Below are 18583 nucleotides of genomic sequence, written 5' to 3' on the forward strand. Positions count from 1 at the left end.
CACTGAAATCAGTGCAATTTTATACTTTGACATGTTTGGTCCATGCTTGCACTAGATTTGGATCCAGCAGAATTTGATACATGATACTTTTCCCAGTTGTACTTTTAAAAGGTTTTAGGCCATTCCTTTCCAGGAGATAGAATATGTCTTGGCAACGTGTTGCCTATTTTCTTTTTTCTTGCTTTAAAAAAAAAAAAAAAAAGACAAATACTTTTTAAATAAAAATACAATTTAAAGAAGAAATAATGTATACAGAAAACTAGGGCTGCTAAGCAAATTACCCTGATTTCCATATGCTTGAACCTTCACTGGTAACTCCCATAATTATCAAATCCTAACACCTTTCATAGCTGTTTTTATTTACTTGGGTGTCACATATTTCCCTATAGGGTTGCATGAGGAATTTTGTATTGGTACATGTAAGAGCTACAGTGTGGTAGGTAGGTTCATAAAGCTGACTGCAAATAGTGGCCTGGGGTATGCAGAAGAGAATGAAGAGTGTACTCATAACCCATATTCCCTAGCTCCCCTTACTGGACTTTGAAGTGAAAATTAGCTTTTTCTAATACAATTCTTAACACCCCTATACAGTCTTAGTGGATTCCTTATATATTAGGTGGGACCCAACATGTGGCACTGTATATCCTGGAATTGTAGAATTAAACAGAGAAAAGGGGAAGGAGAACTGATTAACAGTCTTGGAATGGGAACAGCGTGAATAAAATTTAAACTCGTTATATTTATATTTTTTGTAGTCTTGCACTCTGATTATAGGAATCAAACTGGCTCATTCATTTGTTTGGTAACAGTTTCATCTAGCTTCCTTGAACTTGGGAAAAGTTAGCAGCCCTACTATGGGTTGGAGATGCTGGATGCACTTTTGCTAGTGATCTCTTTGTATACATGATACACCGTAGGGTCTTCTCATGTGAGCCTGAAGGCATTCTTACTCAAGCACCATTACGTTCCTCAATTTGCAACACAAATTTTGGTGGTGAAACTACTCATTGGCTTTTTTTTATTATGGGCAATCTAGCAATGAAATTTGCATGCTGCATTTTTAGCTTTTCTGCCCATGACATACACTAAATTGTCAAAAGTATTGGGATGCCTACCTTTACATGCACATGAACTTTTTTTGGCATCCCAGTCTTAGTCCAATATTGACTTGGCCCACCCTTTGCAGCTATCCTCCACCCCAAACTCACTCATCCATGTCTTTATGTACCTTGCTTTGTACAGTCACGTTGTAACAGGAAGGGGCCATCCCCAAACTGTTCCCACAAAGTTGGAACCATGAAATTGTCCAAAATGTCTTAGTATGCTGATGCCTGAAGAGTTCTCTTCACTGGAATTAAGGGGCCAAGCCCAACCCCTGAAAAACAACCCCACACCATAATCCCCCCTCCACCAAATTATTTTGAGGGGTGGCCCAATACTTTTGGCAATATAGTGTGGATGAGTGAGTTTGGGGTGGAGGGACTTGACTGGCCTGCACAGAGTCCTGACCTCAACCTGATAGAACACGTTTGGGATGAATTAGAGTGGAGACTGCAAGCCACGCCTTCTCGTCCAACTTCAGTGCCTGACCTCACAAATGCGCTTCTGGAAGAATGGTAAAACATTCCCGTAGACACACTCCTAAACCTTGTGCACAGCCTTCCCAGAAGAGTTGAAGCTGTTATAGCTGCAAATGGTGGGCCGACTCAATATTGAACCCTACGGTCTAAGACTGGGATGCCATTAAAGTTCATGTGCGTGTAAAGGCAGGTATCCCAATACTTTTTACAATATAGTGTATGTATCCTCTAGACACTGAATGACAGTCTCCTAATCTGTTTTCTGTTGGATCAAGTGACAATATAATACGAATGGAGCACCAACACCACCAGCTGATGTACATTGGAAGAAGTAGACATGGTGTCCTTCCCCCTCTCTCCCCAATAAACTGGCACAAGAAGTATATTCAGCATGCCTTAGCCCCATAGTATGGGGCCTAGAACTGCCAATACAATGATTTAAACAAGTAGCAAAAGCAAGGGGCAGGCACATTCAGATAAACAGAACGTATATTTAGTTCGGGACCCGTATTATCCTTTACCATTAAAATAACTGCTTTTGAGATGAAAATTAGAAAGATGAGGGATAGGGCCTAATACATTTTCTATTGGGTTCCATTACACATAGTTATGGCAATCACCAATGTGTAATATAAATTACAATTCTAAGAAGTTTGTGCCTCCTCACTATGGAAATTAAAAAGATGAGGGGTAGGGACTAATGATTTTTCTATTGGGACCCATCATACATAGTTATGGCAATCACTAATGTGTAATATAAATGACGTTTCTAACAACAGTATGTGGCCCTTCACAATGGCCCAAGGGGAATAGTTTAACTACTGAAGTCCATATAAGATATAAGAATGTTTTCAATGGGCTAACCGTAAGAATAACTGCTGCATACAAAAAAAAAATCCTCACATGTGTTCTGACATCTGATTACACATGCATGCATATGAAAATAGTTCTTTGATAAAGATGAGTGTCATTATAGGCATGTCCAAAATCAGCAGAATAGTATCATGGGTCCTAGGGCTGATATCATCATCTGGCTAGGTTTTATAGCTCTTACACATTACCCATGTTATCAGTTAGCTAATACTTTCACTGTGTAAAGGAAATAATTGTTATTACTACTTTCTAGGACATTTTTAGATCCCTTTCTGTCCGTATCTTCAATTTAATTTATTTCTTTGACTGCCAAGTCTGTGGCAGCATTAAACCTTCCAGACATTTCCTTTCCTTGTACATAATACCAACATAAAAGGACATGCAAGAAAATGTGCTATGGTAACTGGAATTACTTCAACCTTCTGTAACCATTAGACCTGCTGACATTTTCACCACGTTTAGGTGCTAATATAATGTGTATGCCATTGATCAGAGTAACAGGGCATTTCATTATAACAAGAAGGGAAATTCTCTGGCAAATATGTAATAAAATTGTGAAATATATATTTATAAACTAAACCTAAATAAGAGTTGTAACAAGATGTTTTAAATGCATTAGCAATGACGCACACATAATTTAATGACTCGTTGATGTATGATGCTGTGTGGCAGCAGTGACATCGCAACATCACTGTGTGAGGATAGTCTGTATACATGGAAGGCTTGCATTAATCCACCGCAGTAGCAGTACTAGACCTTGTCAAATAGCAATAGCAGCGGATACGTTTTATAGGTTGTGTTTTTCTAGGTTGTCTTCAACAATTCTGTTACTGTTTTATAAAAAAAAAAGCTTAAACTGCATTTAAAACTTTTTAAAATGGCATCATTTGCTTTTTTTATCTTCTTTTAATGAGTAAACACAGTGGTTCACAAAGGTGTAGTAGATACTTATCCCCCTCTAGAAAATCCAAGCCCTGGCTGTTCATGGTCAGACAGCCTATTCTTCTACCATTTTGGGATTGTGCTATTTCTCATCTGAATTTTACCTGCTCCTCCACTTGATTCCTAATGAATTAAGATAGAGCTGAATACCAAAAGAGACACAACATCTCCAAAAATTGTATTGGCAGCTTCAAACTGTGGATCAGAGAAATAGACGCAAAGAAGTGGGCAGTGTCACTACCCTTATCTTAACTCATATCTACTAATACCATCCTGGTTGTAATGCCCACCAATTCCTACCTTGGTATGAGCAGAGTGATTTTGGCTAAGTTTATTTTCCAAAAAAATTACTGTTTTCATCTTCCCATTGTGCTGCTTAGGCATACTTTGCTTGAAAAAAAAAAAAAAAAATTATATTTATAGGGTTAAAGTTTTGTGAATATATTTAGGATAGTTTGGTTAATTTAATTTAGTGTTCTTTGACGTGGTATTGCTTTCTAATTTTAATAAAGGCTCATTCAAGGTTAGTCAAAGGAAGTTTCTGTAACACTCACAATTTAATGTCAGTGGATTAAAAGCCACCAAAATTACATTGACTCTGAAGCATTGGTCCAAAATGGTAAAATGTCTTCAAAATCTGTTGGGGAAATGTAATCTTTAAATGTTGCTTATCCCATTTCTTACACTATTTAGTTAATCACTCCCACCCATATTATGCTCTAGTGCACTATATTCTAATTATCCAATTTCTTGGGAACAATTTTAAAAGTATAATTTCTGTAATATTGGAAATGATTTGGGATTTTAATAAAGGGATTAAGAAAACCTTAACTGATTAGTGTACATTTGTACAAGGTCAGCTTCATTTCAGCATTGTTTTTCTTCCCTAATTTCATACACATTCAGAAAACAGACACTAATCTTTAAATTCAAGTTCAGAAGAGGTGGAAAGATTTGCCAATTTTCGTCAAATTGCCTACACATGTTCCACTACTCAGTATTTGACTATTTATACGTGATGATTATCTGGATGTGACTGAACATTTTCTGATACTGGATGTGTCAGTGTAAAGTGAACCATACACAGTGACATTTTACCGCTGAAATGTAAAAAAAAAAAAAAACAATCACAAAACTGTTAATCCCAATAACAATTGTTGAGTGCCCATGTTTAATACAAAATCCTTTATTTTCCAATTATGTTGAAAGGATTTCTCCATTTTCTCAAAAAAAAAAGTTAACCCCATTTTGGCTGGACATTTAGCCACTAGAATTACTTTGAACAAACACACACATTTCACAAAGTCTGTTCTTGGCCATTAGGTAAAGCCTACATCAACATTTGACAAATACCATGAGCCAGATAACCTAACCAATGCGCCAAAAATGTAACAACTCAAAACAACATAAAACCCTTTTATGTTCTATTCAAGTGAAGAACATCTTCATCCAATTGCACTCAAAATGGCTTGATACTGAATTCTACTTGAATTTGTACATGACCATCTGACATTACCCAATCAGTTATTAGATCTGTTGCAATTCTACTATATATGGCCATCTTCAATTATGTTACCTTCAATTTATTAACAGCTTGCAATACAAGTTTGATCATTCATCGAGATGGTCAAAATAACCCATGAAAGCAGGATGTTTATTGAAACTTGAGTGTCCATGTGTATATAATATTGAAAAGAATATACATTCTCTTTAAACATACAAATTTCTCTCTCTTTTTGCATGTTTCTTAACATGCTGTAGACTTTCATTCATTATTCATTTAGCAGTGGTGTCCAAACTTCATTAAGTCTAGGTTTACAATAACGATTACCGTAAGCCTTTATTAGCCTCCATTGACTTAATTTATGAAACTCCATTGGTTAACATTTATTCCTATATTTTTACTAACATATGATTTAAGATCACTTTGTTTTAATCACCTCTTTCCTTTTCTTGCTGCCGCCTACCCTGAGCTTCCACTAATTCTCAATTAACTTTTGTTACATTTCACTCACTCTCTTTCCTGTGTTTCTGTTTCTACTCTACTTGCATCCAGATTATGGTTAATAATCCTCTCCAATCTATCTATCTTTTCTCTGTAGACAACTGAAAAGTCATGAGAGTTCACCAAAACTCACTCTGGTAGTATCTTTTTATAGGATTGATTTACAAACAATAAAAAATATCTTAGACTCTTTCATCTTTTGGTTTGGTTCCATTTTCTATACGTCTGTACTTTCAGCCACACAACCTGTCTGTCTGTTCTACTATGTCCCCTACCATGAACACCTGGGACCTGGGTTGCCGTTATTCCCATTCTTTCTGCATCTGTTGTTACTGACTGCCGTACCGGATGGAGCCATCCTGTTTGTCTCTGTTTACCTGATATTCCACTGCATTTTAAAACCCAAGCACCTAAAAAGGCATTTAACATGAACTTACATCCTCAGTATTAGCCAGGACTAGCTTAACTCTCTGACCTTCCAAATGAACCCAGTTAACTACCTTTGCATCCTGATTTCTTAATCTCCACTCACAGTTTCACTGACCCCAGCCAGTGCCTGCTCAGTGAGTAATAAATCCCTCCCACATTTTTACTGCCAAAAGTATTATTAGGGTTGAGGTCAGGGCTATATACAAGCCACTTGAATATCTCCGTGCAAAACGAATTAAACCATTGGGGTTGGTTTGCAAGGAAATTGTTCCTTAGCTTAGTGAATGCAGTGAAAACTCACTTTATGAAAAATACCCAATCACTTGCAAGAAAAAAAGTTTATTTTTTAGGTTTTTTTTTTTGCTTAGATGGTGGAAGTCAGCAGAGCTTTACATCATTCTCCAAGCTATGGAAAAATTCTCTTCCAAAGGGATCAGCCTATTTTCCTTTAGTATATCAACCCAGTAGAACAGTCATCCTGGAACTAAAAACTGACTTTCCAAACTGCTGCCACAAGCTTTGAAACACACAATTGTCTAAAATGTATTTGTACTGTATGTGGTAGCACTAACAGTACTCTTCACTGGAAACACTTGAACTCAATAATTTGGAAGATTGTCCACATACCTTGACCACATAGTGCATTCCGCTCCAATTTAATGGTTAAACTGCCCTTTTACAGACATATTAAGATTGATTTGTTCAGCAGACATGGTACAGAAATTTGTAGAGATCCATTTGTATATATTTGTCAGTGTAGTACCTGTTTTAGTTCAATTGTGTTAGTTTCATTGTGTTCCATCATTACCATCAAAGCATAAAGAACATATTAAATGAGGACACGAAAGTTGACTAAAGTATTTGTTTAAATCCTTCAGTCTGAAGAGGCTTGTTAAGTAACTCTATATTTAGAAAGTCTGGCCAGACATTTCTATTAAATAATTTTCCTTGGACAGTCATTGTGAGGCATTTTTTAAACCTAATTTATTATTTGAAAGTAAATAGACTCAAGTTTAGTCTACATGGCTTTCTTAACCATATAAAATTAAATAGCTTCAAACAATTACATAGATGAGCAAATTAATTTTTTTTTAGATTATTAAAGGTACACTTCAACCTAAATTGAAAATTAGCCATTGAGATATATGCATGGAGCATAATCTACCAGCTCGCATTCCAGTTTCTCATCCAGACACTAGTGTAATGCAACTGTCTAAGCCTTCGTTTGTATTCTGGTGAGCAAGAAATATCCCTGTTTGTGATGTAGGGACACCCAACTTTATGCTTTTAACATGTAGAAGAATATCAGTATCAGAATGTCTCTCACAGCCTACATTAACAACCTGCTATAGAAGTTTGAATGCGTCCGGTGATGCTGGAAGCAAGTTAAACATGCAAAGGCTTTATGAAATATACTACTCTTATTCTCCCATTGACCCTGTCAGGTTGTCTTTGTGTGCTGGGATAGTAGCCCACTGGTTTGTTTCACTTGTCGCTTGGACTTGCTCTTTAAAAGTGTTACTAAACTTAATGTAGTTTAATAAAGGAAACCTAAGGAAATACTAAGGCAGTATGGAAGATGCAACTACTGGCCTTCTGAAAAAAATAGTTGCCCAGATTTCAATCTAATCCAAGTTCATCAGAGTTCTCACTGCATTCTGATCTTCCCGGTCTGCTTACTTGTCAGTGACCTAGAGAGTAAAAGCCAGAGACTCCCAAGCAAGTAGCATTTTTAGAAGGAAGCCAACGATGGGAGCCCTCATATGTCTTTAAAGGCTTCTTTTAACAAAAAAACAAAATAAAAATCTACAACAAAAAATTGCAACAACACAAAACTGTGTTATAGCAGTTGCAGTGTTTGGCCTTTCAGAGTACAGCCTATTGATTTGAATCATGTCCTGCTTTTCATGTTCTTTAGTCTTTACACATAAAGCAGCTGCTAGTAAAGTTTCTTGAGCTGGCCAGTCACAAAGATGTGAGCCATATGGCGGATTAACAAATATTACCATATATTAACCAATGCTGTATAATAGACAGAATGAGAAGAAGGCCTTGTATGTATAAAGTCCTGGAAGTGCATGACATGTCAAGAAGATTGTCCATGGTTCTCACTGTAAGTTGCAGCTCTGCATCCCTGTTCTACACTGCTGACCTTATGGGGTCCTTTTTTTATTTTCTGGCATAGAGCACATTGGGTTATGGAGTGAGATTCTCTGTCTCCTATGACATTCCTACCCTACTAAGGAAGTATTTTATGTCTTTATGAGTGCAAAGATGTTACAGGGGTTGTGAACTCCTGTCACTGAATCTCCTTATGAGTGTAAATAAAAGTAGAATTTCCATTGGGGATCCTCATAAATATCAACCTGCAGATGAACTCCTAAGAGGTAAAAAGGACCCCTTTATGAAAAGAACAATTTGCCTCGATAAACTGGTGATTTACAGCCACCATTTGCTCATGTGAATTGGCTCCATCTGGTGTAAATACCAGTTCGGGTAAATACATCCATCCATGCCTGTTTATTGCAGCATGATGAGATTCCCCACTGTTTTGTGTAAATGACCATCTTTTATGCATAGCATCCAGTTTAACTCCACAAGATTGAGTAGCACTGGATGATGCAGGTACTTGCAGATTTCTGTTAAGAAAAGCTGACCAATATGGAATACACTGTTGCATACTTAACAGTCTTGGATAGTACTAACGTCCTTTTGTTAGCCTTCCCAAAGCTCATCTGATTCAGAAGTTTGAGCAGACATTCTAAATGAGTTATAATAATAGTAGTGACCTCACATAATCTAAATTAACAGTGGGAATTGGTTAATAAAAAAGTCTTAGCAAATTCAGACAGACTATTCTCTGTACTCAGTTGGGTGTGTTATTGAAAGCTCTTCTGCTGGTTCCTGTCTAATGAAGATTTTGGAATATGAACTGCTGGGACATACTGTTTAAATCCAATTTACCCTTTTAAAAAGGCAAATACTGTAATTCCCATTTGCATGTTTCCCACTTGTTCAATGTTCATGATGGGCTATTTGTGCAATGCTCAGGTCTTCCTTTGAAAATGATATGCTGTATTATTTCACAGGGGATTGGTTAATTGGCATCACCTGGAGTCCACGCTGTTGCCTGTTGTTCATCCTAAGTAGAAAAGCCTGCTTTTAGTTTCAGAAAGTATTATGTATGACAGATAGGGAAAACTGGCCAAGGTCAGTCTCTTAGGAGAAGGATCTGCTTTATTTCCTATCTTCACCGGTATAATCTCTGCCCTCTATGCATTTATTCAATTTAATGGACACTGCGGTATGTCTGTTTTCAGATAAAACTGCTGCAAATCTAAAACCATTGCTCTCCATAAAAAAAGAATATCAGTACACGCTGTCAATTTTCCAAGAGTGGGTCAAAATAAGCACTTTTAATTGTCAACATCTCTATTACAGAATCATCATCCTTCCTAAACCTTGAACCTTAAACAGTAGTGCTGGGCTTATCTGTGCGCTCACACTGGATAACATTGGGAAGCTTGGTGCAAATTTACAATCTCATCATTTAACATTTCTGACCATATCTGGTGTCATAATGGGATTCATGACTGTAACGAACTGAGATAAGTGACTGTTTACCAATGGCAGCCAATCAGCGTCTCCACTCACGCTGTCAGGTCAGGGTAGAAATTGAAAGGAGGTAAATTATTGGTTTCTGTGGATAAAATAAGCATTTTTTTTCATCTGCACATTGGAACACAAGGCTCTAAATTCTTGGGCAAAACGGGAACTTTCCTATGTTTTTTCCCAGACTTTCCCTAAGCTCACACATGCACGTTACGCAATGAACAGCATATTGCAAAATGAAATAGCATAAATACTCACTCATTCCTTATTTTCACCCAACAAAGCCTTTAAACTAGTGACAAAAATGATCTGAAGTGTACTCATTTACAGTTATTTATAATCTTGTAATTTTAGGAGTGCCATGGGGGTTATTTACTAAAACCAGGTTTTATTGCCAAAGCTTAAATGAACAAGCTGAAGTTAGAAGCTGATTGGCTATCATGCACAGCTGCACCAAATTCTGAGTGCACCAGTTTTAGTAAATCTCCCTCCATGTCTCTCTTTTCAGATGGCATCAAAGCAAGTCTGTGTTTTTTTTTAGCAACTTGCATAAAAATCAAAATGAAAATACACATGGTGCCACTTGTAGTATTACTATCCCCGATCTCTGTCTCAGAAATTTTAAGTGAAATACATACCAAATAGAAAAGCCTCATGATATGTACAAAGGCATGGATTCATTTGGCCAGATTTTTTTTTTTAAGTTATAAATTCAAAAAAATCATAAATTCAGAAAAGTAAGTCATGCTAAAATGTCCAATGGACATTCCACACAGATTACATCCACAGGAAGTTTACAGAATTGTTATGCTGATAAAACACAGCATGGCTTTTTTAGACAGATGTGCAATGTCCTGTTGAGTGATGTATTTGACAGCATGTTCTATAGATTTCCTTTATTGCACCAGTTACAGGCATGGAACTGTTTCTTTTATTGGAATGGAGATCTAAATGACCTTGGTTGGTACATTAAATCACTAGTTCTTGTATAAAAGGAATAAAACAGCTGTGTCCCTAATCTGTAAATTGTCAGAACCCTGGACAGCTGCCCTTGAGAGCGCAGCTTAACTTGATCACAGGGGGCATCCAATATTGTCCCCTGTAAATCTTATACATTTCATGATGGAGCTGACTTGTGACACCAGGCAATGGCAGCCATAATACTATTAAAACCCATTTGGTTGTGTGGCAACTAGAGTTAAATATTAATGTCATTCTTTAAAACTCTGACTTTTTAAGTTACAATATGTCTTCTAGGCGATCCTTTGACAAACATTATATAATGTTTTTAAGCATTGTGATTGGCTATTTACCCTACAAAAATTAAGGATGATAAAACTGTGAGGAAATCAATTGGCAGGGTACTACAGGCTTCTCCAAGAGGCCATCAAATCGGGGTCTATAGGTAATAATTACCTGCTGTAAAATGGATAGTAAATTCCCATGCCTACAGCAATCATCCTCAGCTCTGGAAAGGATCAACCATTAAGCTGGAAATTGAATACTCTACTGGAAATTTCCTGGCATTGTGTTTTTTTATACATTTTTGTATCTACCTTCTCCCTTGTCAGTATGTATGTATGTATGTACTCAAAGTGATAATGTATTTGTCACTATATAGCAGGGTGTCCAGGTGATTTGCCACATTGAACTATAATATGTGCTGCAGCACCTATTTAAAAATGCATCAACACTTACAGGTTTCTCTTAGTTCCCCACAAAGAACCACAAATAGAGCCTGCCAGTGAATGCCATCTAATGCATGGCATTGCAATGATGCTGCACTGCTCCTGAATTGAAAGCAGCGTTTCCACCTTAATGTAGGCTGTACCTGCTTGTACTACAGTGGGATGAAAAAAAAGTTACAGGTGGTGAAGCGAAAACAGCAGAAAAAGCTGTTGGGACTTTTGCAGTGCTGTTGTGTTTCTGCATGCTGTGTGTTTTAAATAGCGTATGTTCATTGTAGTCTGTATCCAATATATTAGTTAATGTCTCTCTCTATCTCTCTAAAAGTGAAGCAAATTCTAAATTTTGATTCTCTACCAAAACTTGAACAGAGGAATCTTCGAGTGAAGACATTTGTTGCAGTGATTAATATCTAAGATGGCATTCCCCTCACTTTTGAGAAATTTGCTCTTGGGAAGGGAAATTTGCCCAACTGGACACAGCTGACCAAAAACAAAACTTGACAGGGGTTCTAACTATTTCCTACTCTATCAAAAAAATAAAAAGTTTAAACTTGAACTTCTTTGTGGACCCTCAGCTAGGCATTCATACATCTTGCACTGTTGTACAAGTAAGCAGTTCCAAAATTTGAAAATCACCATTCACCCTTGCTTAGTGGCAGACGCATTTGAGGCTGTTACTTGGATATTTTTTTAAGCATTCCAGAAAAACTAAAAGTTGCCATCCATGCCAGCCATTTCAATGGACCACCTGACTACATTTATAAAGATCCCCTGCTGCATTCTGTTTACTAAACTGCCCTTAGGCCAGTATTGTTGCAGTGCTCCCCCACGGCCGGCGCTCGTACGCTGAGATCTGGCACTAGTGTATCAGATACTGTGTGCTTCAAATTCCTCTCAAGCTGAGATCAACAATTCTGGAATTCTTAATTCCTCTAGGGCGTTAGTAATCAAACACACACCTCTCATGTGGGGTTGTGGTTATTTGTTTTAACCCCATCAGTGCACAGCAACCTGCCAGGCATTCTTGCATTAACTACTACACTGCCAAGAGGCCCATCTAAGTAAAGGTATCTTTTAACTAGAGTACTGCCAGATAAAACTGTACAGTTTTAGCATGCAGTTATGCAAGAGAAAGCCTGGACAGACTTCCAAAATCCTGGGAACAGAAAATGCTGGGGAAGTGGACCAGTAATCATTCATACTTAAGCATCAAGACAGATCTAGATTTACTAAGCCACTAATCACACACTTCCAAGTTGTCTGTATGCTGCTCCAAAGGAATGTATTTCTTAGGCAAGAGAAACATTTTAGAGCTTCTCTCAGTGAAATTAAAGAGATGCAGATAACAGAGGTATGGTTCATTTATTTTTGGTGATATGGCTTCAAGAGGCTTCAGATTGATGACCATTGTGGTTCACCCTTATTTATGGATAACGGGGTAAATTGATTATGTTGTACTTTTAATTAATGTATAAATACCCAAACATAAGTTAAAAAAAAAGAATAAAAGCTTAAATAAAATCTAATTTTGCTACATAATGTATCATCAATCCATATACTTCCTTCGGAGTAATTACTTTCTGCTGCTAGATGTCCTCAGTCTGATAGGCAGTATCTTTCAACCTATTTATTCAGAGCCCAGGCTGTCCTGGATCAATCCAACCCAGCCTGATATTGCACCGTAAAAGAAGAAGATGCACAGTAATGAAGTTATCACTCTGTCCCTTTGCTGTTTTCCCCAATCGGCATGTCTCTTGTCGGCAAATGAACTGATTGGCTCCTTGTGTAACTTTTTACTTTCACACTTCAGTCCTGCTGAACAGAGACTACAAGAGCCTGATACCAGGTCAAAATCAGGTACTAAAGCCCTGTACACATGGGTTGAATGCCGAATGACACTGGCCCATTCAATAAAAAACAGCTAACATTCGGCCTATGTGTAAGGCAGCCAGTTGGACAAGCATGTTGGAAAACCAATAGCCAACCGGCTCACGATCAGCGCTCTCAGCCAAATGCTGAGAGTGCTGATGGGAGTGTTCTGATGGGGGGCTGCCCCCCTGTCAGAACACAACAGCTCAGTGGGGGAGATAGCTATACTAACGTCGGATCGTTAGCACAGCGGCTCCGACCGGAGCTGACAGGTTTTTTTAGTTCAACCCATTGGGTTGAATGGAAAAAGACTTAGTGTGTACCAGGATTTACACTGCTTGCATTCAAAAAAACTATTTATAGTGATGTTTGAATGAATACAGAAATGCATTAATTGGTGTCTTTTATAACTGCCTAAAGTTCAGCTTTACCTTATTTGCACTGTCATTTTCTTTTTTTGTTACCACACAAATCATTCTACTAAACACTTACCAAAACCTTCCTGAATATTAACAGTATCTGTTTCTTGGTAGAATAACATATGGATCATATCTATTTAAATCCCTTACACTGGGCGAACAATTCACCAATAATCCTACTACACGTGAAATAACCTGCAGCAATCTTCTGCCTTTGAGATCTGCTCTGATATCATAAAACCATCTGTAGAAAATGTTGAAGAAGCAATTTTTTGAGGATATTTACTCTGTTGATACTAAAAGTTCTGGAGCAAAAAGGCAATCTTTTATACTGCATCAAGATATGTCTCTATAAAGACTGCCCTGTGCACTAATAGGTATATGCCATAGAACCTAAGGTGCTCAAATGATTTGTTTCCCAGCATGAACATAAAGGGGTTGATTTACTAGAGGCAAATAGACTGTGCACTTTGCAAAGTGCGGGTACTCCAGAGCTTAGTAAATGAGGCAAAGCTTCACTTTGCAAAGAATAGCCATTCACATGCAAGGGAAATGTAAAAAACTGCTTTTTTGCTTGCACATGATTGGATGATGGAAGTCAGCAGAGCTTCTGCTCATTTACTAAGCTCTGGAGCAAGTGCTCTTTCAGAGTGCAACTGCACCTTGCAAAGTGCACAGTATATTTGCCTTTAGTAAATCAACCTCAAAGTGCAATTTGTGAGTATAGTGTAAGTATATAGGATTACAGATATGCTCTCCATTAAAAATGCATGAATAGTCAAAATGATTTTTTCTAGGCTTTGCCAGAATAAGAGAAGATCAGAACATTTGTCCATTTTTTTTATAGCTGCCTCTATTCCCAATGGGTAGATTCACACTTTCTATTTGTCAGAAAGTGGTGAGTAATTCAACATTTTAGCTTTGTCATCAAAGCAGGAGGCGAGGGGAAATCTTCCAAAAGGGAACATTTCTCTAATTTCCTGTTACAACATTTTTAAGTGCTAAACAAAGGAATGAATACTTGCAGATAAATATCTATTACCACCTACGAATGATCCTAATACTTAAATTGACCATGTCTCTATGCCGAGATATTCTACAGCTATAACTATTGTCACTAAAGTGTGCTCTTGGCTGTCCTTGGAGAGGAGGAACTGGTAGATGTCTCTAGTACCAGATTATCCAAGGGAAAACTACAGTAATTGTTCAAACAGTAAGGCGACAAAGAAAGTGATTTGACTTGCACAGTGAATGTGCAGAGAGACAAGGGAGACAGAACATCTCATAAAAGGAAGAATATTTCAACCAAGAGGATTGGTTAGTCAGTGTGGGGGTATTTACTGCCCATATACATGTGATTATTAGCTACTATACAATACTTATAGATAGATATTACAGTTAAAACAGGATAGGAAGAGAGCATGTATCCCAATCTCAGCTTTGCAATCTGTGGCATTTTAAAGTAAATGCGATATGACTTGCATATGAGAAATGAAAATTATTAGTGTCAGAAGAGTCTGAATGATATACAGTGGAACCTTGGATTATGAGCATAATCCGTTCCAGGATATCAAAGCGAGTTTCCTCATAGAAGTCAATGGAAACAAAGATAATTAATTCCGCATTGACTTCTATTGCATGCAATACCGCATGTGACCAGAGGTGGGGGGGTGCCGGAGAGCCTCGGAAATACTCAGGGACAGCTCGGCTAAACTCGGAAAGGCTCGGAAGCACTCAGTATTTCCGAGTGCTTCCGAGTATTTCTGAGTGGTTCCCAGTATTTTTCGAATGGCTCCGAACTGTTCCAAGTGTCACCGGCGCCCCCGCACCTCTGGCCAAATGCGATACTGCACACCACATTAGCTTGAATTCTGCTCATTTTGTGAGACAACACTCACAAACCGAGTCAGAATTTTTTTTTTTAAAGTTGCTCGTCTTTCAAAATGTTTGTTAACTGCGTTACTCGTTAACCAAGGTTTCACTGTATAGTGGGAACATGACAGTCTGGTGGTTTAATGATGACACTGGAGTCACTCATGCATTTTCATCAAAATGGGACATTTATGAAAGTCAAAGGGGGGCATTTATGAGGGTCAAGGGGGAGATTTTATTTACTAAAACTGGTGCACACAGAATCTTGCACAGCTTTAGTTTTAGTAAATCTCTCCCATAGGGCACTTAAGGAACATGGGAACAAAACAATGAATTAAATTGCTCTGAACATCTAGTCTTACAGATACAACTGGCCCTTTGAGTGCAACCATAATGCTGATGCAACCCACAATGAAATTGAGTTTGCCACCCCTGATTTAGTCCTGCCTTATCCCGCTTCCTTCTCCCACCAACATTCTCTTTTTACAATCACTGTGCCATCACATAAACAATAGATGAGAACTGAACTGACAGGAAGATTGTGCATGATGTTATATCAGAAACAGCTTGATTAGCTGTCTCGATTACTAACTAAATAAGCATGCACAACTTCACAGCATCCATGAAAGGAAAACAAACAAAAGCGAATACAAAGGCCCACAAAGCATGAGCAGAGTTTCAAAGCAAATAATCTCTTATTGGGGATGTGTGCTGTTACTCTAACCACATCCACTGCTTGGCTAGCGTTGACTCTGCTTGAACTGTATTAATTATCTGAACACATGGTAAATCAATTTTTCAACTTGAGCAAAACATGTAGTACATATGTTTATTTACATGATGTCTTTATAGGTTTTTATTTAAGTTTTGTGCCTGTGATGGGTAATTGTAAAGGTACCTTCTCGCGTCATTCATTAAATGGTACTCCAACATTTATACCCCATTTCTTTTAAAGGGGAACTGAAATCTTGAAGCTCTAAACCAAAAAAGACAGGCAGAGGACAAAGGACTAGCCACTAGTATTGCCTGCAGCTGATGTTTCCCCATTACTAGCTTGCCATGCCTTGTCCTTCACTATGTTTTAGTTTGGAAGCAGACAACTTGGTAGAGGTTTTGCTTTGTCATGTCAGAGCTTCCAGCAAAGGGAACAGTGAATGGTGCAGTAGCAACATCACCAATTCTCACTCTCAGTTTCCTGAGACTAGCAGTCAGAGGCAGCACTGTTTTAGAGCTCACATTGCAGATAGGCAGGGCCTAGGGCAGAGGTACCCAACCTGAGAAAGATCACACACACAGTCCTGGATTTTGAATTGTATTTTGTATACTCTAATAAAGTTAGTAAAAGGTGAATACAGACAGTTTCTCTGTGGACAGTTCCTCTAGGTGCTAGTACTCAAGTAACAAATGATGTTAATACAGTTGATAATATAACACTCAGTAATGGCACAGTATTGCAAGGTGGCAGTAGCACCAGTGTTAGCCCTTTTTCCACTGGAGGGTTGGCAAACTGCAGTATACTGAAATAACACTTTGCGCTGCTCAAGAGAACCCCACTTCACTGGTCCTGATACTGGAATGTCCACTGTGAACAAAAGATGTCCCTGCATTGACCCTACTCTATCAGGCACCTCCACCTGTGATAAACAGGGTCTTTGTCCCTCACCTACCATACCCAAATGGAGCAGGCACCCTATTTTATAGAGTTTCACACCAAGATGGCTGCCAGAGGTCATCAGAAGTTGCAGCCTCCAATCAGACAGCTGCAAGCTCCCTGACAACTACAGTCTCCAAAGGAACAATTTTCCTCTTAAGACTTCTCTCCATCTGTACAGTAGCACAGCGCCACCTTGCTGGATGGAAGCCAAATTGCACCTGCCTACACAGATATACAGCTATGAGCCTCCAGTCATCCTCTCATACCAGAAGGTGCCCTACTATGTTTCAGGAGGGGTTCAAGACTAAAATAATATTTTCATGGTAGTGTTTGGACACAATTAAAGAAGAATTCCAGGTATAGCATTTTTCTACCAATGTAGCTATTCATATACTATACTTGTGGGATCTCAAGCTGGAAATCACTATAGTAGACACCACTGAGCAGCTGCCCTGCTGCAATCCGAACACAAGAGGTTAGCTACTCAGCAGGATCATATTTCAGAGAATGCTTTGCAGAATGTGTAACAAACCAGGGCAAAAAAATTGAATTATTTTTTTATTTTTATATCCCGACTTTATGATTTGGAGAACAATACAATTTTCTAATATATATATATATATATATATATATATATATATATATATATATATATATAGATAGATAGATAGATAGATAGATAGATAGATAGATAGATATTAAAGGGATGACAGGTAATACATCAAATTGAGCTGTATCTGATCATCTGGACTGCATATAACAATATGTTTTAAGTTTTTACGTTTTTTGGGTTTTTTGGAATTATAGAAGTCTGTCTTTATATCCACAGGTGTCCCTGGTGCAGGAGTAGCTGGTGTAGGCGGTCAATATTATCCAGCAGGAGGTGCTGGGGCATATCCAGGTAACAAACTGAAACACTTCAACCTGTAGTAGAACACTGTAGTGTCACAATATTGTCTTCAACGTGTTTAAAATTGCCATAAAGTGACGTGTGAACTGCATTGGGACATTTACCCTTGATATGGCAACAGCTATTTTCAGAAGGCTTCCGTGTATTATAATATTTTGTGTGACAGAACATAGCCTGACATTTTGTTTTTTTAATACAACAAGCACAGAAAAATATTAAAATGGATTTTCTCTCAAAGGCTTTATAGCATGTGTTATGGGGAAAGTGTAATACATCTGCTTTTATCTCTTAGTAAAGAAAAACTTTCCTTACATAACTATTAATATTGGTGTTATGAAGACTGCATTGAATATCTTTATGTCTATCAATGCTGTGTAATGCACAGTTTGCCAATACAATAGAACTCATTTTGACATTTTTATGTTTTTTTCTTTCAAAATCAGGAGCTGGAATTGGAACAGGAGGATTAGGACAAGGAGGAGTTGGAGGACAAGGAGCAGGTTAGTATTTTTATTCAATAAATCATACCAAGATATGTAAAGGAGTACTGGAATCACCATATACCAGCAGCTATCATGAGTGTTTAATGGAATAGAATAAGCATACATTGCTGATATAAAGATGGACTCCTCAACATAAGTCTGTATGGCTATGATAACAGCACATAGTCTTTTTGTCTTCCTTCAGCATCCGTCAAAGCATCCTATATAGTCAAGTATATGAAGTTCAT

The 18583-nt window shown here is 37.8% G+C and overlaps 1 protein-coding gene across 7 annotated transcripts in view; it reads left to right on the plus strand.

The window, feature by feature from the left end:
• Positions 1-18583, plus strand: part of ELN (elastin) — a 124741-nt gene that overhangs the window by 14349 nt on the left and 91809 nt on the right. For all 7 annotated transcript variants that reach the window (XM_073616560.1, XM_073616565.1, XM_073616561.1 and 4 more), the window contains exons 2-3: positions 17773-17844; positions 18297-18353. In XM_073616560.1, coding sequence (XP_073472661.1) covers positions 17773-17844; positions 18297-18353 — 129 coding nt within the window. The remainder of the gene's footprint in view (positions 1-17772; positions 17845-18296; positions 18354-18583) is intronic.

This window comes from Aquarana catesbeiana, linkage group LG02, assembly GCF_042186555.1.
Source record: "Aquarana catesbeiana isolate 2022-GZ linkage group LG02, ASM4218655v1, whole genome shotgun sequence".
In the NCBI taxonomy this organism is placed as follows: Eukaryota; Metazoa; Chordata; class Amphibia; order Anura; family Ranidae; genus Aquarana; species Aquarana catesbeiana.